The sequence below is a fragment of the Enhydra lutris genome, unplaced genomic scaffold (genome assembly GCF_002288905.1).
Source record: "Enhydra lutris kenyoni isolate GAN:26980312 unplaced genomic scaffold, ASM228890v2 scaffoldscaffold73, whole genome shotgun sequence".
Taxonomy (NCBI): Eukaryota; Metazoa; Chordata; class Mammalia; order Carnivora; family Mustelidae; genus Enhydra; species Enhydra lutris.
In genome coordinates this window covers 6839091-6863862 of record NW_019154157.1, presented here as the reverse complement: position 1 = coordinate 6863862, position 24772 = coordinate 6839091, and the positions used below count along the sequence as shown (strand labels likewise).

The 24772-nt window shown below is 44.1% G+C and overlaps 1 protein-coding gene across 2 annotated transcripts in view; it reads left to right on the top strand.

The window, feature by feature from the left end:
- The window catches only part of LOC111160050 (G protein-coupled receptor kinase 3), a 123889-nt gene that overhangs the window by 69829 nt on the left and 29288 nt on the right, over positions 1-24772 (top strand). For both annotated transcript variants that reach the window (XM_022522849.1, XM_022522850.1), the window contains 7 exons: positions 2924-3025; positions 5180-5254; positions 6291-6352; positions 10395-10446; positions 12379-12470; positions 15620-15719; positions 23045-23123. In XM_022522849.1, coding sequence (XP_022378557.1) covers positions 2924-3025; positions 5180-5254; positions 6291-6352; positions 10395-10446; positions 12379-12470; positions 15620-15719; positions 23045-23123 — 562 coding nt within the window. The remainder of the gene's footprint in view (positions 1-2923; positions 3026-5179; positions 5255-6290; positions 6353-10394; positions 10447-12378; positions 12471-15619; positions 15720-23044; positions 23124-24772) is intronic.

Genomic DNA, 24772 nt, shown 5'->3' with positions numbered 1-24772 from the left:
GTTTTCTCAGGAAGATTGTTCCCTTGGCAGTTCTTTAAAGCAGATTATTATCTGAAGCAGAGCCTGGGTTTGTGATAAAATGTAAAGCCAATATGATTGGTTGATTATTAATTGGATATACGGGGAGGTAGAAGCAGGGTTGTGAGCAAAAGAGCAGGAATCAAGGATGATTATTCCTTTTTTGGCTTAAGCAGTTGGGAGGATGGTTTTTCTCATGTTCATGATAAAGAAGGCCAGGGGACGAGCATGCTTGGCGGGAGTAGAGAGGATATGGAAATGGCAAATACGTAGTTAGATGTTTAGAGTCTAGAGCTCAGGGGAAGAAGTGAGTACTAGAGATCCCAACTTAGACATCTGAATAGAATTCGTATTTGAAACTGTAGGACTGAGTAGTTTTACCTGAGGGGAATATATAACAGGTGAAAAAGGGGTGCCTGGGCCCCATGTCCTGAGGACTTTGGTATTTAGAAGTCCAGCAGAGGAGGAAGAAGCCAAGGGAGACTGAGGAGGAGGAGCCAGCGTCACAAACCACTGGAGAGTGTAGATCACAGAAGTCAGAGAAGAAGGTGAAAGAGACCAGTTGCATGCTTGCTGGGGAGTCATTCAAGCTACAGATGAGAGAGACCCTTGATTGGGCAAGCAGAGGCCATTAGTGGCTTTGCAGGGCCATCTCCCTACAATGGTGGTGAGAGAGTGGAGATGTGGTAGCGGTGGATCAGAAGTGCTTGCTCTGAGGGTTCCTCTCATTCAGGCTGCGTGTTCAGCTGTGAGCTTTGGAACCACTCAAGCAGAAAGGCACTGTGTTGCCAAGTGAATGTGTCTTTTTCTGCCCAAGGGGAGATTTTTCACCTTGAACTCTGGCCTCTGCCTGCTCAGGTGACCTGGTCAACCTAACTGCCCAATTAGAGGTGGTGTTTTCCAAGCACAAATTGTAGTAAGACCATCCTGTCTACAGCTGGTTGATAGGGCTGTGTGTTCTTTGATTAGTGGTCTTCCTGATAACAGGAAGTGGATTTTGAATTATAGCCACAGTCACTCAGACACCTTAGGCTCTTCCTTTGCTGTTGTTCAGGTTGGAGTTTATGTGGCACTAGTCTCTTTAGTAAAGCACGTATTGTGGGTCCAAGTATCATTTGCCCAAGAAACTAGAATGTTCCATGGCATCGGATTTTTACAGTTCATGGAAAACTTCCATATTATCAACATTTGTTTAAACAGGTATCAGCTTGCGTCCTAGGCCCCCTGGAACGCAGATCTTGTGTTCCTTTACATTTGTTTTCAAGGATAATAATTCCATGAAGTCTTACTATTTCTTGGGTTTGTTTGCTTGTTTAGGCAGAAATGTTTCCTTTGGTTCACTAACAGTTTACCTGTGTTATCCCAGAATTCTGCATTGACCTTTGGACCTACCTAAAATTAAAACAACAAAAGTCAACCCGGCCAGATTCTCTGTTTATTTTCTGACTGGACTTCGGATTTTGGTGTCTGGCTTCTGTTGCCGCCCAGCTACCATATTTGTGTCTGGCATGGTGTTTGAACTCCTGAGACTTGTGTCCTGAATTAACTCATGGGGGTGAAGCCCAGGTCCTTTGGTAATGCTAACACTGCAGGGGATTGCTGCTGCCTTAGAAGAGTCTTTTCTGGTTGGATGGTCTATAACCTACTCCAGTCCGCCTGCCTTCATGACAGACTTTGGTCTGTTCCAACAACACTCCGTTTTAAGCCCCGGCAGTCACAGATCTGTGACTCTCATGGTAACACCGATGACAACAATTCAGGACAGTAATATGGCCCCAGTAATTTCTCTATGTGTGAGCCAGCTGGCCCTCATCTGGGGCCTCGGTATTTTACACACCCCACACCCTGCCGACTGTGCCCCTTCTTTATCAGCAATTCTTATAGGATTTACTGGTTTTGATTTAAAAACTATCAAACCCAGCCTTACTGTAAAAAGGTAACTTTCATTTCTATTTTATCATCCCAGAATAAAGAATACTCAGATATTATGAAAGTCAGTGTCAGCAACTCTCTGTCTGTTGAAAATGCTTTGTTCCCAAAAGTAAGTCAGACAATAGTAATTAATCATCGTATTGAAGATCTTTGCCTCAGTCTTCCTGCTAACTCCGTATTTCATTTGTGTCCTCATTCTCTTATCTTTTGGATTATGAGCATGTCTGTAAATAAATAAAAGCAACTTCTCCAGTCGAGGAGCTTCTGTTATCAGATTAGAGGGTTGGGACCAGTTCTACAGAAAGCAAGTATTTCTAAAGCACATTTTTAGTGTTTGGCCTGTCTTAACATGGCTTCCCTAAGTTACCGGAATATACTATTTGAAGTAACCTGTTTATTAATACTTTATTGTACAGCTGAGGCTCCAACCCAAAAAACCTTTGCTTTCATCTCTGGATTAATGCCTTTCTAAAATATTCAACCGATTTTTTAAAACATCTCTTTGCAGGAATCTTGACTATGTATATATATATATATATTTTTTTTTCCTTCTGTTTTGTAATGTTGTAGTTGAATAAGAACAATCCCCATCCTAAGTCTTATAATGGAATCACAGCCAGATTTAAGTGGTATTTGCTCTGGAGAGGAGAATTGGCAAGGACGGATGGCCCCTGGCTGGTATATTGTAAGATAATTGTAACCATGGCAGTGTTTGTTTCCTAATGTTGTGCTTCTAAATTTAAGTGATGAGGTTCATCATAGGAAAAAACCCATTTGTATGTTTCACGTTGCATTTAAATTATCCCAACTTCATTATTCCAACATTAGAAATAGTTGTTTCCTGTGGAGTAGCCAGCTCAGCAATTTGCTTAATCTCCCGTGGAAGTGGTTTTTGCCCAGGCAAGTAATATCTTTTAATAAAGTGAGTTTTCTGGGAAGACATACCTAACAATGGTAACTTTGAAAACCCCAGATAAAAGAATATGAGAAGCTCGAAAATGAGGAAGACCGCCTTTGCAGAAGCCGGCAAATTTATGACACCTACATCATGAAGGAGCTCCTGTCTTGCTCACACGTAAGTACTTCTTTCTGTTCTGTGCCTGTCGTTTGGACAGGAGGCAGCTTGCGGTGTTTCTAGAAAGTGAAGTAGGAGGAAGAAGTTTAAGAAATCGAGCAGTGCTCCCCCAGTACAGGACCCCCCATCTCATCTTCTGTCATTTGTTTGCTGGTAATGCTGACGCGAAGCTGTTGCTCTAGCTACTCCAAGGATATTTCCAGAAGCAGGTCCTTTCACGGTCAAAAAAAAGAAAAAGGTGAAAATAAAATTGATAGCTCATGCAGATGAATGGAAAGAAAGGCTCGTCTCAATTCCAAACTTGCTAAAAGAAATTCAGCTTTCTTATTGTTAATTTGGCTCTACTTTACATAATTAGGCAAATCAAATACTGATCAATAGAAATCTTAGATGGTTTCTCTGGATTAATGAGGAAGAGTAATAATTATTATGTTAATTTTATTAACAGTTAAATAATGGTGGGAATATTTTTTTTCCCCTGTAAACCAGAGAAACAGTCCATTCAGTCATTAGGGTAAACGAGGTTCCTAGGAAAGTATTCCACCAGGAGTGAGTGGGAAGAATTAGTAATAAAAATTCGCTGCATAATTCACTCTGCAAGAGTTTTCTGGAGGAGTGGCCTCACGGTCGTCGCCTGCCATGTCTAGTACAGGAGCTGCTCACCCCAGGTGGCTATTTTGATATAAGGTTAAGTTAATTAAAATCCAATGGAGTTAAACATTTCCCTCCTCGGTGCCTTGCGAGCCGCATTTCCAGTGCCTGATAGCTGCCCGTGGCCGGGGGCTCTGCCGTTGGACAGCGCAGATACACAGCATTGCTGTCATGGCAGGAAGTTCGAGTGGACAGCGCTGGCCATGATAATGGTTTATTTTAGCGTGTCTGTGTTTACTGTGTCACTCACGGTTCTTACTGCACCCAAATAACCGTGGCTGGTGGCACCTCTTGGCCATGCATTTCTCTGTTGTCCTCACCTACTTGTAGTAGACAGAATTCCGGAGCTAGTCCTGACAGCTGATGCTCCGTGCCTTGCTACCTTGCCAGAGAATGGCTGAACCTTGGCAAATGCCAGATGTCCCGCAGGCGTGCCACTGAAACTTCGTTTTTATGTCACTCAGCAGCTTAGAGGGCTTTCGGCAGAATGATGGGCGTTTTCAGCTTTTCCTCTTGTGGCACATTCCTAAAGGTGTTAATTTGAAGTTTGGAGGGAGAAGGGAGTGTGTTGTTCTTATAGGGGTAAGCTCTGGTTTTTTGTTTTTTTTTTAGAGCCAGCTCCCCTCTGCTGTGGTCACAGCAAGACTTTCCTTAACCTACATCCTTCTAAGCACCCTGGCTTTTAATTCTTAAATGGATTTTCATGCATTTGTTTTCTCTTATATAGTGGAAATTTTTATAGTTTCAGGACCCCATCATTAACAAATTGAGGGATGTATATTAGTAAGGTGATAATAAGATTCTTTTTACTTTTTTAAAAAAGATTTTATTTATTCAACAGAGAGAGTGAGAGAGCACAAGCAGAGGGAGTAGTAGAGGGAGAGGGAGGAACCTGACGTGGGGCTCGATCCCAAGACCCTGAAATCATGATCTGAGCCAAAGGCAGATGCCTAACCATCTAAGCCATGCAGGTGCCCCCTCCCCCTCTTTTTTTTTTTTTTTTTAACCACAGTAGTCTCAAACTCTTGTGTGATTAGGTATGTTGATAGGTGCCCCCGTGCTCATCCTCCTTCTTGACTAAGAACTCTGGGAGCTCAGAGGAGCAAGCATCTGCGTTGCCCACAGATATCCAGCTGATGTTTAAAGAATGCATGTCAATATAATTACCACAAAGGGGCGCCTGGGTGGCTCACTGGGTTAAAGCCTCTGCCTTCGGCTCAGGTCATGATCATCGAGCCCCCGCATTGGGCTCTCTGCTCAGCGGGGAGCCTGCTCCCCCCTCTCTCTGCCTGCCTCCTCTGCCTACTTGTGATCTCTGTCTGTCAAATAAATAAATAAAATCTTTAAAAAAGAATATATATATATATAATTACCACAGGTTCCTGCTTAGTAATTGTGTTAAATTATATGCTATGGTGTTACGGTGTTACAGAGGTTTGTTACGTCTCATATTTGTGGGGGAAAAAAAAATGTGTTTTTTTTTTTAATTTTTTTTCTGGAAAGCCATTCTCAAAGCAAGCCGTAGAGCATGTTCAAAGTCACCTATCCAAGAAACAAGTGACATCAACTCTTTTCCAGGTAAGACAAAATTATTTCAAAATAAATACAGTTGACCGTTGAACAGCTCAGGGGTTGGGGCGCCGACCCCCCACGCAGTCAGAAATGTACATGTAACTTCTGGTTCCCGCCTCCAGACTTTACTGATAGCCTCCTGTTGTCCAGAATGCCTTACCGATAACATAAGCAGTCGGTTAACACATATTTTATATGTCATGTGTATTCTATGCTGTATTCTTATAATTAAGTAAACTAGAGAAAAGAAAATGTTATTAAGAAAATTATAAGGAAAATACATTTATAGTATTGTCTGTAAAAAGTCAACATGTAAGTGGACCTGCGTGGTTCAGACTTACGTGGTGCAGGAGGCACCTGTAGACTGTTTTCCATGAAGGGATGTGCACTGCACGAGTGAACCAGGCGCCCTCATCCTGGTCTAGCTGTGAATTTGCTCTGAGACCTTGGGAAAACACGTGCCCACAGTGCTGCAGCCTCATATGCAAAATGAGAAGAGGGCTACCTTTAGCTCTGTGATTCTGTGTAAAAAAAATTTACTCCATGGATCCATTAGCTTTTAGTCTTTAAAACTCAATGTCAGTGCTGATTGTCAGTACTTTTAGTCATTTACAAAATGTGCTGCATAATTTCCAGGGCCCAGCACAGCATTAAAAACTTGGGGCCCCTTGTTCAGAAACTAAGAATTTCAAGATGGCGATGGTAGGGACACAAAACCAAGGCCTGGGCTCTTCTGAGCATGAGGCCTATGGGACTGCACCGGTCACACACCTGGACAACCAACCATGGTCCCTTGGGGAGCGTCTGTGACTTTGCAGGAACCATGCCAGGAAATAGGGAAGCAGTGGCAAACAGGATGGACCTGTCCAAACCTTCACAGAGCACATAGTTGAGCTGTACGTAACTAATAGTCACGGTGATGGATCCGTTACTGAAAATTGGGCAAGTGCAAGAGTGGGAGATGCAGGTCATCCGGGTCTCGTCAGTATGTGTTCTAGATTCCTATTTATGCAGTGTGGGATTTCTTTTCCATCCCTTGCAGCCCTACATAGAAGAAATTTGTGAAAGTCTTCGAGGCAACATTTTCCAAAAATTTATGGAAAGGTATGAAACTTCATGTATGTACATACCATTTTTTTGAGAGACATTCTTGACATGTAATATTATATTAAAGTAATAGTGTGTATATATTAAAGTAATAGTGTGTGTGTGTGTGTGTGTGTGTGTGTGTATGTATGTATAAAATCTTATATTCTGTAGGTTTACCTCATTTTAGCCAATGAGCACTGTCCTTAAAATGGGTGTCAATTTGTTCATTCGACAATTACTTACTGAGCATGTACTATGTGCCAGCCTTCACGTTAGATTGTCCCCTCAGTACTTTACCTTACTATGTAGGACTTGCATATCTTGATGTCTCTTTGAACCTGCAGCTCTTTAGCTTCAAAATGGCCTAGAGATGAAATAGACCATGGAACCACAGTATTAAGAGTATCTTATTGGGACACCTTTGGGACGGCAAGCATGCTTCTATAACCTGTCTCATTCATTCGTTTGCTCTCTGACATCCTATCCCCTACGGTGGGACAACCTCTACTTGATTCTTTACGTAGTAGAATTTGAGGTTTCTAGGCAGATGTCTGTGGTCACATGTACTATGACTATCCCTAATGAATATGTCCCTTGGAGCTACTCAAACTATACAAGTAGGTTTGTCATGCGAAGCCCTGAGTGTGCTCAGTGACGCCTGTCAATGTTGCCAGCCCGCGGGCCTTTTCAGTACCCTGTAGCCAGTTGGCTGGGATTCTGGGTATCCCCCCGAGATGAAGCGCCGCTGGAACCGGACTCTCTTCAGCGGAATCCGCCTTCTCACTGACTGCTCTTCTCCACAAACCGGGCTCATTTCTAGACAGTCGGCATGACGATCGTGTCTCGGTGCCGGAGCGGCCCACAGCTGTTCAGTGATTGCCCCGTAAGAACAAACGCTGCTTCTCTGTGGTTCTCCCTCCCAAGTTGTCACAGAACTGAAGGCATTTAAAAAGAAGGAAAGAAAGAAAAAAAAAACAGTTGCCTTATGATGCCACTAGAGTTCAAGGGATAATTTTATCCTGGAATCAGTACTTGGGGAAACTAATATGCATACAAATGATTATTACCCTTTGCTGAGTCGCCTGGAGACTTTGCCAGAAAGCAGTGGCTCACGCTGAGGGGAAAGGCTGGCTTGTGTTTCAGCAGGGTCTGGCCTGCCCTCGGGTACTATTAGTTCAAAAATCTGACCTTTCCCAGGTCTTGGGTCAGCCGAGCTTCTCGGTGATCTCTGGGGAAGAGGGGAGAAATGGGGATGGAAATTAAAGTGGGGGAGGGGGTCTGAGGGGGTCTGGTAGCTCTTTCTTTGCTGACTGACCACCTGGTCAACCCGCATGTCCTTTTGTCCCACCGGGTGAGCCTTCCGCTCTTATTGCCACAAGAAATAAAAGCTGTTCGTATTTTAGGCAAGCAGGTACCCTGGATTTTCTGAAGCCATTAACCATGTTACGTAAATGATTTTCAAAGCGAATTTCTTCATTTTTATCCATTTGATGTTCTTTTTGTGTTAATACATTCTCAAATGAGAATTTAAAAACTCCATTGTCAGACCAAGAGTTTCAAGTGTGGGTTTTGAAAAGCATGGACACTCCCCAGACAGAACTTCCTAGCTTTCAGCCTTATCAGAACTAGCCACACTCTCTGAAGGCCTTGCGGGGAAGGCGATTTCTCAGTGTGATAATAAAGGGCAGCCTGCAGCCAGGGCTCATTCTTTCCTTCACTTGAGGCCAGCAGGGACACAGGGCTAAGTTCCAGGCCGTGCTGAATCTGGGAAGGATGCTGTCCTCTTCCAGATGAGGTTTGTGAGCCCTGGTCCAGCCGTGGACTTCAACTGCCCAGCAAAGCCCGAGTCACAGATTGGGGTTGAAAAGGCTTACTCTACCCGCCCCCCAACTCACTGCACCCCTGGTGTTTCTATATCCTTAACCTCTGACCTTCCCTCTGAGGTAGCTGTAGGTCGTCTGCAAGGGTACTGGCTGGCAGGTACCCAGTGTTGCCCTGCCTCTGCTCTGTTCTCAGCCCCAGTGCCTCTTCTGGCAAGAAGTACCCATTCTAGTAATTAGGTATTGACCAGAAATAGCACTCAGGGCACCTCCATGGACACACGACTGAGCCTGGACACCCCGGGGCCGTCTGTACTTCCTAAAGAAGAACTGGCTACAGAAAATCTGTATTTGGCAAAATGTATGTTTGGAGGTGTCCTGTGTATGTGTGTGTGTGTGTGTGTGTGTGTGTGTGTGTGTGTGTGTGCGTGTGCGCGCGTGCGCGCTGGGCGGGGGAAAGGGGGATTTTTTTTTGAGGCAGGTTATGTGTTGGGATTTGGTTCTCTTGACTTTCTCTTGGTCATCAGGACAGTTCTCTTTGACTCTTGTTAATCCTCCCCAGCTAGTATGCAAGTCTATAGAACATGTCAGATCACCACCCTCCATTGCCAGCTCTGAGCTCCAGAATCCAGGAGAATGGGTATGAGCTAGCCCAGCACGGCAAGTGGATTTCAAAGTGAGAGTTCGGATTTATAAGTATAGGGAACACTGGAGTGGTGTTTTGCCTTTTGAGCTCATCATACTTAAAAAAAAAAAAAAAAAAAAGTGTTTGAAATAACTCTCAGAAATGCTCAAAATATAATTTGTTTTACCAACCTCACAGAGATGATAGGGAGATCAATGAAACACTCTGTAAACGTCATTTTAGATTCATTGACAAAAGATGCTGCATAATTACAAAGACTTCTTCTGCTTTTGCTTTTCAACCTCAGAAATATTTTTCGAAGATCTTAGATGGCATGTTAAATGAACCTCCCCAGGCAACTAGGATAGTTAGATGCCTTAAGGCATTCTGATAATAATAGTGGTAATTCCTGGACCACGCACTTCATATGTACTCTCTGCCTTTCTCCCCTTCTTCCTTTCCTTTCCTTTCTATTCATTCATTCATTCATTCATCCATAGGACCCTTGATACTGTGCCCATGTAAGGAATTGCGCCAGGGACTAGGTAAAATACCAGAGGTCACCAAGAATATTCTTTGCCTTTGAAGAGTATTCAATCTAGAATGCATTTCTTCTGAAAGAAAAAATTCTTTTTATTAACATATAATGTATTATTTGTTTCTGAAAAAATGTTTAAAAACAAACATTACAGACGGTGTTGCTCACTAATAAATGTAATGAAAATAACAACTTAATTAAATAGCTGTGGAGGTAGATATTTTTCTAGATAGAGGGAAAGCAAAGTACTCACCAAGCATTTGAGTAAATTGTGGGAGCAGATCTGCTCAGTGGGCCTACCGCATTTTGTGATTCTCGCCTAAGGACTTTTTCTCCTACAGCATTTGTATCTCTGAGCATCAGTACTTGGTCCGGGTTCAGATCCAGCCCTAGCCCTTCTCTCACTGTGTGACCTTGGCCGGGCCGTGGTCTGCTCTGCTGCAGAATGGGCATTACCATTCCTGCTCATCAGACCTGCTCATACTGTTACCAGAGGGAGAAAGGAACAGGGCCTGGCACATGGAAAGCTCCATCTGAGTGTTTGCTGCTATTGTCTTTATTAACAAATATTTTGTCATTTAGAGCTGTGTGGTCCAGTATGGGAGCCACTAGTCACGTGTGGCTCTTGAGCGCTCAAAATGACTGAGTGTGAATTAAGATGGCCTCTCAGTGTAAAATACGCACTGGGTTTCACGACTTAATGTAAAAACAAGAATGTAGAAAGTCTCATTACTAATTCTGTACCGATCCCATGCATGTTGACATGATAATAGACATTATTAAAATGGCAGTATGTGTGGGGCTCTCGTTAGGCCTTCTCTTGGGTGCTGCTGATTCAGGTAGACGTGACCATAACAGCCATCACAGCTTAAGGGAGATATTACATCTTGTGCCTGAATCATGAAACAAAGCCACGAAGACCGGAGAAGGCTTTGTGAGAAGGTGTTGAAGGAAACGTACCTCTGGTCGAGAAGCAACACAAGGAAAGCCATCCTCGTCCGTCCTTCAGTATTGCTCTTCAGATCGATTAATGTGATATGCAACTTTTCAGCGACTGTTTCTCTTCTTTTCTAGTGACAAGTTCACTCGATTCTGTCAGTGGAAAACCGTAGAATTAAATATCCATGTGAGTATCCTCTTATTCTTTCCCTTTTTTAAATAAAAACTTCCTCTGGCTTAACTTCATGAGAAAATACTTTATACCCTGGAGCTCACTCCCACGGGTAATCCTCTGTCTAAACAGATGTCGCCCGTACAACTCTGTACGGAGAACTCGTCCTCGTAAACAATTTGGGTTTTCATTCTCTTTTTTCAGAGCCTTGTAAGAATGTGTTTATTTATTTAAGAAAGGGTATTTTAAGCAGCGATTGACTCTTCCACAGAGACAGTAGCCAAGAGACCAGGCCACCACGTAATGTGCTTCCCACATGCCCTTGGCTCCCGCCGTCCTGGTAAAGCCTTCCGTCTCGTTCGTAGTGTTAGGTATAATCTTGTAATAAAAATGATGACATCCTGGGGCACCTGGGTGGCTCAGTGGGTTAAAGCCTCTGCTTTTGGCTCAGGTCATGATCCCAGGGTCCTGGGATCAAGCCCCATATCGGGCTCTCTGCTCAGCTGGGAGCCTGCTTCCTCCTCTCTCTCTGCCTGCTTCTCTGCCTACTTGTGATCTCTGTCAAATAAATAAATAAAATCTTAAAAAAAAATGATGGCATCCTTTATTAGACCAAGGGTTCATCTCCTCTTTGATCATTTCTGAGAATGAGAAAAGCCATCCTCCAAGACAGGCTCCTTTGTAACGCACTTCCTGTGAACGTCTCATCTGCTTTTGACTTTCAACGTCAGAAATTTCCTGGGATGTCCCTCTCTTCATTTTTAGAACCCTCCTTCCCTGGTGCAGCCTCTTTTGCTTTCTTCTTCATGTCCTCCCTTCACATAGGTTTGAGAAGAGGAAAAGAAATAATTGGATTTATTTTTTTTCCCTGCTTTTTTGGATCTTTTTAAAGTTTTTTTACTGGCTGGTACCATTGGGAGAAGCACTTTATTTATTTATTTTTTTAACTTCTCCTTTCTTTCACATTTCCTGGCAGAATTTTAGAAACAAGAGGGCAGTAACACATTTTTCCAAAAAATTCTTTCTGTCTGCCATGGATCTTTCTGATCCATGTTCTCCTTCAGCAGACCTGGTGTGCTCTCATCCTGCTGTCCCCCGAGTGTCAGATGTGAAGCCTTTGGGCCCAGTTACCTGACTGCAAACGTGGTGTTTGAAGGGTTGTTTGGGGGAGCCCTTCAGTTTTAGTGTATGTGCTGCCGAAGCGAGCACTGGGGGAGCCAGCCCTTCAGGAGTCTGACCCGTAACTTGCCAGGATACATAAACCACCATGAACGTCGGGCCCACTGTCTGCCTTTGTGCCATCTGAGACTATTAAACCTGCTTAGGAAGTGGGGCATGGCTGAGATGCTGACACAAGGAGAGGCTTATGAATGAAGCCTCTTTCTGTCCTCTCCTTATCCTTAGTGTCTTGTTTCACACTCACGTGCCCAGCATGAGTCCTCACTATTCCGTGATGTTATCGATGAAAAATTCACATGGCCCGTGTCCGTTGGGTTTTCTGATCATATGGCCCAGTCTTAGGAAAATATAGATGCCCTTGATGTAGACTTGTTTTCCTACCATGACCATTCTTGGAATTGCTGAGCTGTTCCCCAACTCCCAGCTTCAGAGTAGCTAAGGACACTCTCATTCTGACTAGAAATTTCACACTCCCTTGTCTTCAGGGTATACTTCTCATCACCTAACATTTAGGAGATCGGAAAAACAATCTAACTTGACTCCCACTCTATTGTCTGCCCGTTTGCCTCCCTTTTGTAGATTTTGGGAGCGGAGCGGAAGGAGGTTCTAGAAAGTCTTGCCACCTTGCGCATCTCATCTCTTAGAGCAGTCAGTCGCGGAGAGGGCAGATCCCTATATCAGAACTGCTGCTTAATAACTATGTCTTACATGAAAACAACAACATAATTTTAATGCAACTCTGTTCCATTTTGTGTTTGGAATTCACAGTTGACCATGAATGATTTCAGCGTGCACAGGATCATTGGACGAGGAGGATTTGGTGAAGTGTATGGTTGCAGGAAAGCAGACACTGGAAAAATGTAAGCTCTCTGTGGGTCTTATGCTTGCATCAACAGAACATGCCTGCATCGATTTTCGGAAACCCATCGTCTCACTCCTGGAGTGCCTTCCTTCAGAGAGAAAAGAGGCTGTATTTTGTTAAGCATTATAAATGAGATCAGCTAGAACCTCCAGTGCCTCCGGCTCACAGGGAAGTTAACCAGGAACTGTGTGTCGTGAGCCCCTGTGGTTCAGGCCATGGGTGAAGGAGCCCAGGATCTGGAGGTGACCAAAAAGGGGCGTTATGCACAGCCTCCTGGTCCGGTCATTGCTTAGACCCACCTGTGATTTAGCACATGCACTTCGGGGTGGCGAAGCATTCCAGGTGTCGGCTCCCTAGGTGGGGAGCTCGAGCGCTGGTGAGAAGGACACCCTGCCTGCCACAAGGGTCACGGTCATGGGGCTCTGTCATGGTCTTAGTTGCTTATCTTACAGGAGGAGGTTGATGTGAGTCAGTCACGTGCCCACGGACCAGGTGTGGGCCTCTTCCAGGAGGTTAATGGTCAGAGTTCTTAAGGAGTGCAGGGGGAGGAGGTTTTGTATTGTGTGTTTTTTTTTTTTTTTTTTTTTTAAATCTAGAAGGAGTTTGTTTAAGTGAACATATATCTGGAAGCAAAGGAGAATGGGAAACTGTGGTTTGATAGACACCGAACTGCAAGTGTGATCAAGTGATGGGCATGTTAGAGCCACGGCTGAGTGGAATCGTCCGTGCAGCTTGCTTGATAACCCCACTCTTGGTGTGAGGAATAATTCGGGTCACCGACTTCAGTGCCTGCCTCCCCCTGCCACCCCAGCACTGCCCAGAGTTGTCACTCAATCTCCGCTCGGGTCTTCCCTGTGACCAGGCACTGACAGCCTTGACAAATCACCCTCCTGCTTTTCAGACAGGTCCGGTCGTGGGCATGACTTTTATCACGTGGTGGCTGAAGTTTACCTTCACTGACGTGCGCCCGCTGGTCTTCTTCCTGTTGTGGGGCCCGTGCGGGGTGAACTCAGTGTCTGGCACTCGGGCACATGAAGTCTGGTACGCTGCAGAGACAGGACAGGCCGTCGGTCCCAAGTGCGGGTCTGGGCGGCCCCCGGCCAGGTCAGAGCCACCTTACAGGAAGCTTGTGCCTCCGCCTGGCCTCTGCATCCTGGTCTGTAGAGTCAGGAAAATACTTCCTTGTCGTGAGAGGTGGATGAGATAATATATTGTAAGGCATGCAGACCGCTGCTTCTTCCGTGGTCAGTACTAGTGAGCACTATTAGTGAACATTAGTGAACAGTGAACCGTGTGCCCGGGTCTCTTGTTGTTCTTCCGTAGTCCCATGGTGGGCTCTGATCCTAAGTGATGTGCTTGTCACTTACTCCATTCCACTGACTGTTCATTTTCATATGTTCCCAATATGCAGTCCTGTAATTAAGCAATTAATGTCTCCCTCGGTGCATTTGTTACACAGAATTCCTGGAACAGGAGATAAAATTAGCAGATTTGAACATCCATCTCTGTTTTGCTCTAAGTCCTCACATTGTAAGTTATGATCAGCTAGAAACAGATGGATTTTCTGGGTCCTGTCACAGCTGGACAACCATCCGTATTACGTGCTTGGGCCTTAGAAAGTCATCCGTCAGTGGGGATTTAGAATCACGTGCATAGAGTTCTAAAGCCCCTGAAACCCTTGTAAAGATTTCCTTTCAGCTTTCTGCTAAAAAATCATCCTGCTGTTGTCAACCTGTGATTATAGAGAATGCCAGCTAACAGGTCTGTATTTCCTTAATAGAGTTTCTTCAAAGTTTTCAAAAAGTTTAAGTTGTTAGCTGTTTCTTCTCCACTAACTATCATATAAAAATATTGATTATTTTTATTATTTGAAATATAATAACTTAAATATGAAGACTAAATCAAATCAGGGGAGCCTGCCTGGCTCTGTCGGTAAGAGCGTGTGGCTCTTGATCTCGGGATCTTGAGTTTGAGCCTCACGTTGGGTATGGAGAGTCCTTAAAAAAAAGAAAAATCAATAAAATAGCTTTCTAGAATGTGCCTTTTTGAGCACACGCTTTCCCTTTTCATTTTGTTGGTTGTCAGTCTTTTAGTCTTGCACTCTTTACTCTTGCAAAATCTTGACCACTGCTAAAAACCATAGTTCCTAAATGCTAAGTATTACACACATATCCCCTCACCCCTACACTACACACATAGCAGTACTGGGCAGCAATGATACGTGCAAAATTTATCTCACCGAATTTATTTATATCCCTCTACTTTATGCTCTTATTGGACTGGAACATCTATTCATGTAATGATAGAAATATCACGTAATTATTGCTGGATTTCTTTTTTTTTTTTAAAGAAACCTTTCTTTTTTATAATAGTTTTTCAGTTTAGAAAGGAAGTACAAAGCACAGGGCGCTCCCCTGGCCTTCCTCAGTCTCCCTTACACTTGTCACAACAAATGAACTAATACAATACGTTATTATTAACTAAAATCTCTGCTTTATTCGGATTCCCTTCGTTTTTACCCAATGGTTCTTCGTGTTCCTGGATCCCACATTCCATTTGAGTCATCACATCTCCTGAGGCTCCTTTAGACTGTGACAGTTCCATAGACTTTCCTTGTTTTTGATGGCCTGGGTGGCTCTGAGGAGTCCCGGTCAGGGGTACCATAGAATGGTATCCTGGTTAGGCGCACTTTCCTCAGGGTTATACTGGGGCTGTGGGCTTTTGGAAGCAAGACGCCAAGACCCTGTTCTCATCACATCATATCATGTGTGTCCATCATTAACATGGCTCATCACTGTTGACGCTGACCTTGACCGCTCGCTTGAGGTCATGTTCGTCATGTTCCTCCACTGGACCATCCCTGTCCCTTCTCCTCCACGCTCTTCTCTTAGAAAGGAGCTCACTGTGTGCGGCCCTTACCTAAGGAATGGGGAAGTATGCTCTGCCTGCTGGGTGGGGGGGGGCACTGACTTTTTTTCTTAATACATGCAAAATTTAAAAAAAATTTTCTTTGCATGACATTTGGATACCGTTTTGCTTCTTTCAGACACTCCCAAGTCTTGAGCAACTTCCCCTGTACAACGTGTATCGTTTAAAGCAGCTTAGATATATTTGCAGTATAGTTTCTTCAATAACATTTGTTTCTAGGTATGCAATGAAATGCTTGGATAAGAAGAGGATCAAGATGAAACAAGGAGAAACATTAGCCTTAAATGAGAGGATTATGTTGTCTCTTGTGAGCACAGGGGTGAGTATTCCGTTTTGAGCACTGCTCGTTTATGTATGCATGGGTGGGTTGGTTTTCTATATCAGGATAATTTATTTAAGATACAGGCATTCTTTTCCAGCACATTATGCAGCTAGCCAATTCTTGGGTGGGTTAGAATTTCTAGCAGGGAAGAGCAGCACTAAGTTAATATAAATAGTGTGTAATTCTCATATTATCTCTGTTTAATTTGGGAGTTTGAGAAGTGTTAGCGACCATCATCATCCCCACCCACGGCTTCTCCCTTCAGCGGCTGTTTATGGCTTCCTTTTCCGTGGAATGTGCTTGCAGACGGGGCAGGATAAGCATGGCAACAGTGACGGGATCACTCGAGTCGCGCTAAGAGGCCACTGCGAGAGGGAGGACTGACCTAGAGAAGGAAGAGCACGGGGAGAGCAGCTCTTGTCCTCTATAAACAAACCGAGAGTTGAAACAGCACGGGTCACTCAGGCCTGAATTGCATCTGGGCCTGTCCCCAGTCACTAGATGGTGGCTTTATCGCTATCTCTCTTGCTGCTTTTTTACCTTTGCTCATTTCCATTTCCAAGACCAGGTTTCCACCTGCTGGACATTGTATTTGTCTGTCAACTGGTATTTTTAGCTCATTGTGTGCCCAAAACTTTTACCCTGTGTCTTCTTGCAAAATAGTGTCCCGTTCTGTCTTCTTTTGCAGTGAATGGTATGACCCATGAGCAAAGCCTTGGCTCTTATTTATTTCAATAGAGGTATATAAAGACACCCATGAAAACTCAGTGTCCAGCCTGGGCATGCTGGCATGCACAAGCAGTCCTGCCATCCGGCATCCAGGGGAGATCAGGGACTCAGGGTCTCGAAGGGAAGGCAGGAAATGACGGTGGAGTGGCCCGACTCCTGCTGAGTACCTCACATGTGAATTAAGGTTAAACACCCAGACAAGAAGGTTTATGTGCAGTGAGATATATTGGGGAGGCATGGCCTCCAAATACCCCAGCTGGGTTCTAAATAGGGTCAAGCTCACCCAGAGGATGAAGGAATCGGATTTTTAATGGTGAATCAGAGAATCCCTTTCACAGAGTCTGTGGGCTCCCTGGCTAATGTTCCTTTTTTTTTTTTTTTTTTTAAAGATTTTAATGTATTTATTTGAGAGAGAGAGCGCGAGCGCACAAGCAGGGGGAGGGGCAGAGGGAGAGAGAATCTCAAGCAAACTCCCTGCTGAGTGCAGAGGCTGACACAGGGGTCTTTTCCAGGACCCGGAGATCATGACCTGAGCCGAAATCAAGAGTCAGACACCCAACTGACTGAGCCACCCTGGCGCCCCCTGTTGTTCCTTCCTTTCTTTCTTTTTTTTTTTTTTAAAGATTTTATTTACTTATTTGACACAGAGAGAGCGATCACAAGTAGGCAGAGAGGCAGACAGAGAGAGAGGAAGGGAAGCAGGCTCCCCGCTGAGCAGAGAGCCTGATGCAGGGCTCGATCCCAGGACCCTGAGACCATGACCTGAGCCGAAGGCAGAGGCTTAGCCCACTGAGCCACCAAAGCACCCCTGTTGTTCCTTTCTTAATATCACCTGACAGGCCCTGTGGTTTTTTTTGTTTGTTTCCACCTATATTTATTGTATTGTGTTCTATATTATTCTAGCATGAGTTTTAAGTAGTTTTAGGAAGGTTATCTGCTACTAAAGTAAAAGATTATCATAATTTAGCTCAACTGTAATAAGTGAAGATGCCATAGCTATACACAGTTTCTATCTGTGTGCCTCTGCCTCCCACCATATGGACATTAAGCATTTCAAACAAGAGCTGTCCTGAGTGTATGACCACGTTTTCAGCTAGATGGAGTGGACACCAAACAGCTTGCACACTGTATTGGAATCGGTTCGAATGGCATTGGTTCCTCGTGTCTGTCAGGAATGCCATGGGTCTTACATTTCAAACATGGATGTGCACTTACTCCAGATTTTAAGTGGTAATTAAAATATTAATTTTTAATGAGTTATCTCCAACACTTTGGATATTTATTCTCAAGAAAGCCTATGGAAAAAGAAATTTTTGGTGTTGGAAAAATATACATGCAACTTTCATGTTGCATTTTTATTTCTATTTTTTCCAGGTGGAGGGGAATACAGTACCTCCTCCGTCTTACCCTCTAAGGGAATAAATGAAAAACTGGGCTTATATTGGTCTACTGCTTTGAGCTAACTTTCAGGAACTGTTTAAATTTTTTTCAAGAATCACACCTGGCTTTTGTTTTTGTTTTCGTTTTGGGGGAATTTTGATGGTTTTTTTGTTTTGTTTTGTGTTTTACTTAACAATACATAATTGAACCAACAGGTGTTTGGCTGGCTGAGTCAGAGAGCATGTGGCTCTTAATCTGGGTTTTAAGTTCGAACCCCACGTTGGGTGTTGAGATTACTTAAAAATAAAAGTTTTAAAAAAATAACATATAATTTAACCAAAAGAGTTGTAATAAAGCTATTTGGAATTCCTTCCTTCCTTCCTTCCTTCCTTTCTTTCTTTTGTTAATCAAAGGCCACGTCTTATGGTTTTTTTTTTTTTTAAATGATCTTTCACTTAAAATGGCCTCACTAGGTTAAACTTCAGATTAGCCTATATCAGCATGGTTTCCCAGGGTGTTGGCATGAAACTGAACTGAAGTCACTCATTATAGTTTTCTTTTTATTGGAAGTTTTTTGTTTTTCCTTCCAATCTCAAATTGAGTGTTCCTTCCCCCGACCTTTCAAAGAGGCAGTGGGAAGTACTATTCCCGGTTTGATTCTGTAATTCTAGAATAGTAAAAAGGGAAATCTTCAAGTTTCAGAACCAGGATAAGTATGTCCATACTTGGGAAAGAGCAGTTAGCCCCTTCCTGAAACTGTCCCATTCTGTCCTTGGAAATCTTCCTCATTCACTCCTTAAACCATATTGGAGGGCCTAGACCGTGCAAGGCATTCTGCTGCAGGACGCGGGGGTCCCCAAAACATGACTTTGGTCCTTGTTCTTTAGAGCTGCACAGAATGAGAGAAGGTGATATTGGTCACCTGATCCTCAGAAGTGTATAGATAATTAGGACCCATGGCAGGAGCCGGCTGACAGGACCCAGTGCTCAGGAGGCATTTACCAGGGTGGAGGTGACAGCAGATGCCCCTCGGAAGTCACCGGACATGCCAGCGTGCGTCTAGTCCCCAGCACCTCAGGAGGGTTCGAGGACTTCATGGAAGGTCAGCAAAGCTGGGGCCTGAAGTGATGCGTGAGTCGAACGTGTTGAAGCTGGAGAGGGGGGAGAGACCAAACCGACAAGAACTTTTGAGGCCTGCTCTTGGGATTTAAGGAAATCTTACAGCAGCTGGAAACAAAGGGTTTGCAGCAGGAAGATCACAGAAGCCTTCCTCTGACTGCAGAGTGGAGAATTTTAACTACTTCATGGTGTATTTGATCACGGTGTCACAGAGTCGCTACAGAACATAGGCTACTTTGCTCGCCACCTGCAGGAAATCCTCGCTGAGGGGCTACCTCCAGAAGACCCACTAGTCCTTATTGATTGCCTTTAATTGATAATCAAGGCAAAAACATCTTAACCATGATTACGTTGGGAACTCTACGTGCACCGTCATTAAATGGCTGTCTGTTTTGTCGAGTTGGTCCATATTTGGTCCTTTTTGATTCGGGCTTCACACGACACCCAGGGTGGTGTCTGCCCAGCACTTGAGAGGTGAGGGGCTGCGGTCAGGTTGGAGACACCTGGATCTGACCCTTGAGCTGAGCGTTCCCCTTCCATTGCTGCAGAAACCCTGCCTTGGTAACCAGCATCCGTAGAACTGGATGAGGTCAGGAGACATGGGCTTGAGATCTTGGCTGCCTACCAGATTTCTTTGTGACCTCAAGCAAGTCATTTCCCCTTTTTAGGGCCTTAGTTTCCTTGTCTTAAAAATAAACAAGGTAGACCAGGTGATTTTTATTTTTTTTTTTTAAAGGGCCCTTCCTCCTCGGCCTGTGATTCTGAACAACAGTCTGTTCATGTTCCATCTTCATAACATAAGATCTTAAGCGAACCTTTCGCTACTTCCTCAGAGCTCCCGTTAGAAGATCCTGTCCCATCCTGTTCAGGAATACCCCTGGGCAGGGTCCACTTGTCTCCGTGGTGGAGCAAGTACAGTTGCTGTCCCTAGCTGGGAAGGACTCTGGCCGTCTGAAGCTCTGGGTCTACCAGCCTCTCCACACAACATCTGAAGTGCATCAGATCAGGAACTGGAGAGTGTGGGGAAGCCCATTAAGGAAGGAGCAGAGTGAGCCATCTTCAGCAGGCTCTGAGAAAGGTGATTCCCTGTGTGGTTCTGAGAGGGATGGCAACCCCCCACCCGCCAAGGAAAGCCGCGTGGCTTTTTTTTTTTTGCCCACATGGCTTTTAACAGAAAAAGGAAAGCACTTTTATTTTGCCTATTTAAAGCAAAATCAGGCTTGAAATCAGTAGTCACTAACACCACCTCAACAGTGCTTTGAGGCAAACTAGGTGATCACAAAATGACATTCGTCACTTGTTCTGGAGTGATGTCCTCCGGAAAATACATGGAAATTGAATTCAAGTTCACGAATCTCTGGTATAGGAAGGTATTAACTCAGTTTTACTGGTCTGCCCTTAAAACAGAGGTTTGGACAATGCAAATTCAGTATGCAGAGTATTCTGTTGAAACTTGAATGCTTTCTGTGGAATTTAAATAATATTTTGTTTCTGTTAAGAAAGTGGATATAGATTTTTTTTTTTTTTTTGGCCAGTTTTTATTTGAATCAGGTGAGTGCCCAGTGTACACTGTATATGAGGAGCCTGAACAGACCTAGTCATAGATCCAGCTTAGTACTGACGAAGTTTCACAAGGGAACACACTCCCTGTCCAGCACTCTGGTCAAGGGACAGAAAGTGACCTGTGTTCCAGAAGCCTCATGCCCCTTCCGGTCACCTACCCCTCGCACAGGCTAACCACTGTCTGGATTTCTAACACTGTAATTTAGCTCTGCCTGTGTCTGGGCTTTGTCTGAACGTTCTATGCCTGGCCTCTGTCACCCGGTGTCACGTGCGAGATCCTTCTGAGTCATTGCATGCAGCAGCAGGGCGTCCCGCGGCTACATAGCAGAGGCTGGCAAGCTGTGCCAGGGCCCATGGGCCACATCTGCCTTGCAGCCTCTGTTTCTGTGCAGCCCATGTAAGAATCAGGAATGGTTCTTTTTTTTTTTTTTTTAAAGATTTTATTATTTATTTGACAGAGAGAGAGATCGCAAGTAGGCAGAGAGGCAGGCAGAGAGAGAGGCGGGGAAGCAGACTCCCCACCAAGTGGAGAGCCGGATGTGGGGCTCGATCCCAGGACCCTGGGATCATGACCCGAGCTGAAGGCAGAGGATTTAACCCACTGAGCCACCCAGGCGCCCCAGAATCAGGAATGGTTCTTACATTCTTAAGGGATTGTATAGAAAATAAACAAAGAATACGGGACCGAGACTGCATGAACCCTGTAGAAAGGGAAAACAGCCCCCTGCAAAAACGCATGCCAGCCGTGGCTGTCCAGTATTCCCCCGCACAGACAGACCAGGATGCGTGCATCCATCCTAACATTGATGGACAGCCGGGTCACTTCCCAGGTCAGGCTCTTGCAAATAGTGCTGCGAGGAGGATTTGCAGGCCATTCTCCTTGGTGCACAGAAGTCCAGGTTGCTGGGAGCAGTAAACCCAAGACTGGAAATGCTGGCTCATGTGGTTTGCCGACTGTGCTCAGCTTTGGCAGCTAGGACCGGTTTGCAAGAGCATCTGTACCACTGTGAGCTCCCAGAAGCCATCCATGGGAATTCCATTCCCGCCCTATCTTTCCAATCACTTGGTATTGTCGGTCTTTTTAATTTTAGCCATTCTCGTGGGTTTTAGTGATAACATATTGCAATAACACATTTCCTTCGGGACCACTGTGGTCCAGCATCTGTTCAGAGGCTTGGAAGCTATTGGATACTCTCTTATGGCAAGTGCCCATTTTTAAAAAAATTAATTAATTACTATTGTTACTTTTTTTCACTGCTGCCTTTTTTTTTTTTTTTTTTTTTTTTGCTATTGTTCTGTTGGGTTGTTTGCCTTTTTCTTGCCAGGGTTCTTCATATATTCTAAATATCAGTCCTTTCTTGTTCATGGATTGCAGATACCTTCTCCTACCCTGTTACTTGCCTTTTTATTTTCTTAAAAGTATGTTCTGAAGAACAGAAGTTCTTAATTTCCTTGAAGTCCAGTGTAGCAACATTTTTACTGTTAGTGCTTTTTTGTGGCCTGAGAAATCTTTACTTACCCTAAGGTCATAAAGATACTCTGCTTTGTTTTCCTCTAGAAGCTTCATTGTTTTCTGTTTAGATCTTCGTCTACCTGGAGTTGACTTTAATGTGTGGTGGGAAGTAGGGGTGGCTGTTCACCTCCTCTTGTACAAATGCTCAGTTGCTCCAGTGTCGGTGATTGGAAAGGCCACCCTTTCCCCCAACCTTGTTGTGTCATTTTATCACAAATTGATTGACTGTTTATGCTTGACTATTTCAGGATGCTCTGTTTTGTTCTGTGGGTCAGTTTGTCTGTCCTTGGCTACTACCACACTGTCTGATTTACTATTGCTTTATAATAAGTCTTGATACCTGGTGACATAACTTTTCCAGCTTTGGTTTTCTTCTAGAATGCCTCTCCTTTTCTAGCTGTGTATATTTTTACATACATTTTGGAATCAGCTTGTTGATTTTCATTTTAATTAGAATTGCAGAGAACCTCTAGATTACTTGTGGGAAAACTGACGTCTTTACAATTGAGCTATTCAGTCCCTGACCCTGGTATATTTTTCCTTTTTGAAAAGCCTTCTTGAATTCCCTTCTGTGCTCGCTCAGTGTTTCAAGACAGTAATGTGGATAATTTCCTCCCACTGTAGTATGGTTCTTCCAACGTCAGAATCCGAGATTGACATGGGCATTTGACTAGCCAGAACAAAACTGTAGACCAACAAAAAGACCAGCAAGACAGCAATATTTTTCTGTAGAATCTGGGTCCTTTGAAGAAGACACAGATAAAAGGATAATGAGTGAATCTGAGAGAGGAGACCTTTGAATTCATCTTTTCCACTTAGTGCTCTGTCTCTATGCATTTTGTCCCATTATCAGATCTGTTTTGCTGGGACCATTAAGGTTACCACAGAGGGGTCTGTGTTCAACGTACAGGGCAGCAGTGTGGATAGGGAAATCTATGGATGGTGTTTGATAGCAGATAGCACGCGCTTCCCGGGCCAGCTTTTGTTTTTCTTATAAACCCTTGCTTTTTTTCTCTAGGATTGTCCTTTCATTGTCTGTATGACCTATGCCTTCCATACTCCAGATAAGCTCTGCTTCATCTTGGATCTGATGAACGGTGAGTGACACGCAGGAAGTCCGAACGCAGGGAAAGACTTCGCCAGGACGTACACCTCAGCACACGCTGACCTGGGATCCCTGGCGGTTTGGGTCTTTCAGGTCATGGGGTTCCTCCTGAAGTTTAAGGAAACCTTACTACTCCTCAGGTTTCCCTCAGAATTCATTTTAAAACGTTGACCGCCGTTGCCCTCTGGCCCTCCTAGTCTCTCACCAGGAAGTTGCATCTTCTGGAAAAGATTTTCATGAAATACACACAGTGGAACTTCATTTTCTGGAATGCAGCTGGCCTAGATCTTTAATTAGCTTGTTTTCTGACCCTCAACTTTTAGGAATGAAATGCCTCATAAGAACATGGGCCAAAGATAGAAGTGTATTTGGAAACCAACTTTGAAGGACTGGCTGTGGGCCAGCATGACTTCAGGCCCCATCTTCTGTACCCTGAGCCAAGACCAGCCAGCCATTGATCTTTTAAGCTATGAATGATGACCCTGCAAATGCAGAGAAAGTTCTATCTAGAAAAATAGTTTTCTCATACTAGAGAGTGACACGGTATATTCAAAGTGTTTTTAGTAACAAGAGTTTGAAATGGAATGCATATAGTACAGCAGATGAATTACTTTTTTGTTTTTGGATGTTCATTTGAAGTTCTATTATGTTCTGAGGGTTTGATTTAAAACCAGATCTATTCAACGACATGGAGGAATTTTCCAGACATAATAATGGGCAAAGAAGCCAGATACCAGAGCATGTCTCCTGTGTGATTCCACGTACATGACACTGAACACAGGCAAAGCTAATGGATGGTGAGAGGTCAGAATGGAGACCTCTTGGCCTAACCAGGGCGGTTGCTGAGGCATTGACAGGGAAGGGCACCAGGCAGCCTCTGGGACACTGGAAATCTTTGATATCTTGATCTGCCAGTGGTTATATGGGAACACTTGTGTATGAAAGGGGAGCTGTGTAAGCCAAAGCAGGGGCCCTAAAGTTGGCCACGCATTAACTTCTCTGGGTCCGTAGAGGCTGTTCCTTTACAGTTTATAAGAACATTCCTTTACCCTGTTGATGGCATTGTTTGTCTCTGTAACTTGAGCCCATAGGATGATTGCCTTTTTCCAATATTTTATTATGAAGAATTGCAAACATAGGGCAAAAATGGAAAGAGTTTTACTGGGGACACCCCAATACCCACCTCCCAGTTTCACCAGTTAAGATTTTACTGTGTCTGTTTCCCAAATATCTATCAATATGATCATTTTGTTGCTCTGTGTGCTGCCTTCTTTACTGTCCACGGAGCCAGTTGCTAAGCCATCTGCTGGATCATTACCTGGTTGGTCCAGTTATTAGGATGTAAATACTCAAAGCAGAAAAGCTAGCTGCCCCACCCCCCCACCCCATGCAGGTGCATCTGGGAGCTGGGCTCCCGGTCTGACAGGGATGGCTGTGTTGTATATTGTCCCGGCCATCCCTGCATGAAAGTCTTCTAATGTTTGAGATGCCTCTATACTTCTTAAAGTGTTTTGTCAAACTACGGAAGTCCAAGACAGATATACGGACAAAGCAGAAGCAAAATTTGCCCTTTTTTTCAACTGCATCCTATTTAGGACGGCAACAATTTCTGTTTCCTGGGAATTGACCCAGTCTGTGTTA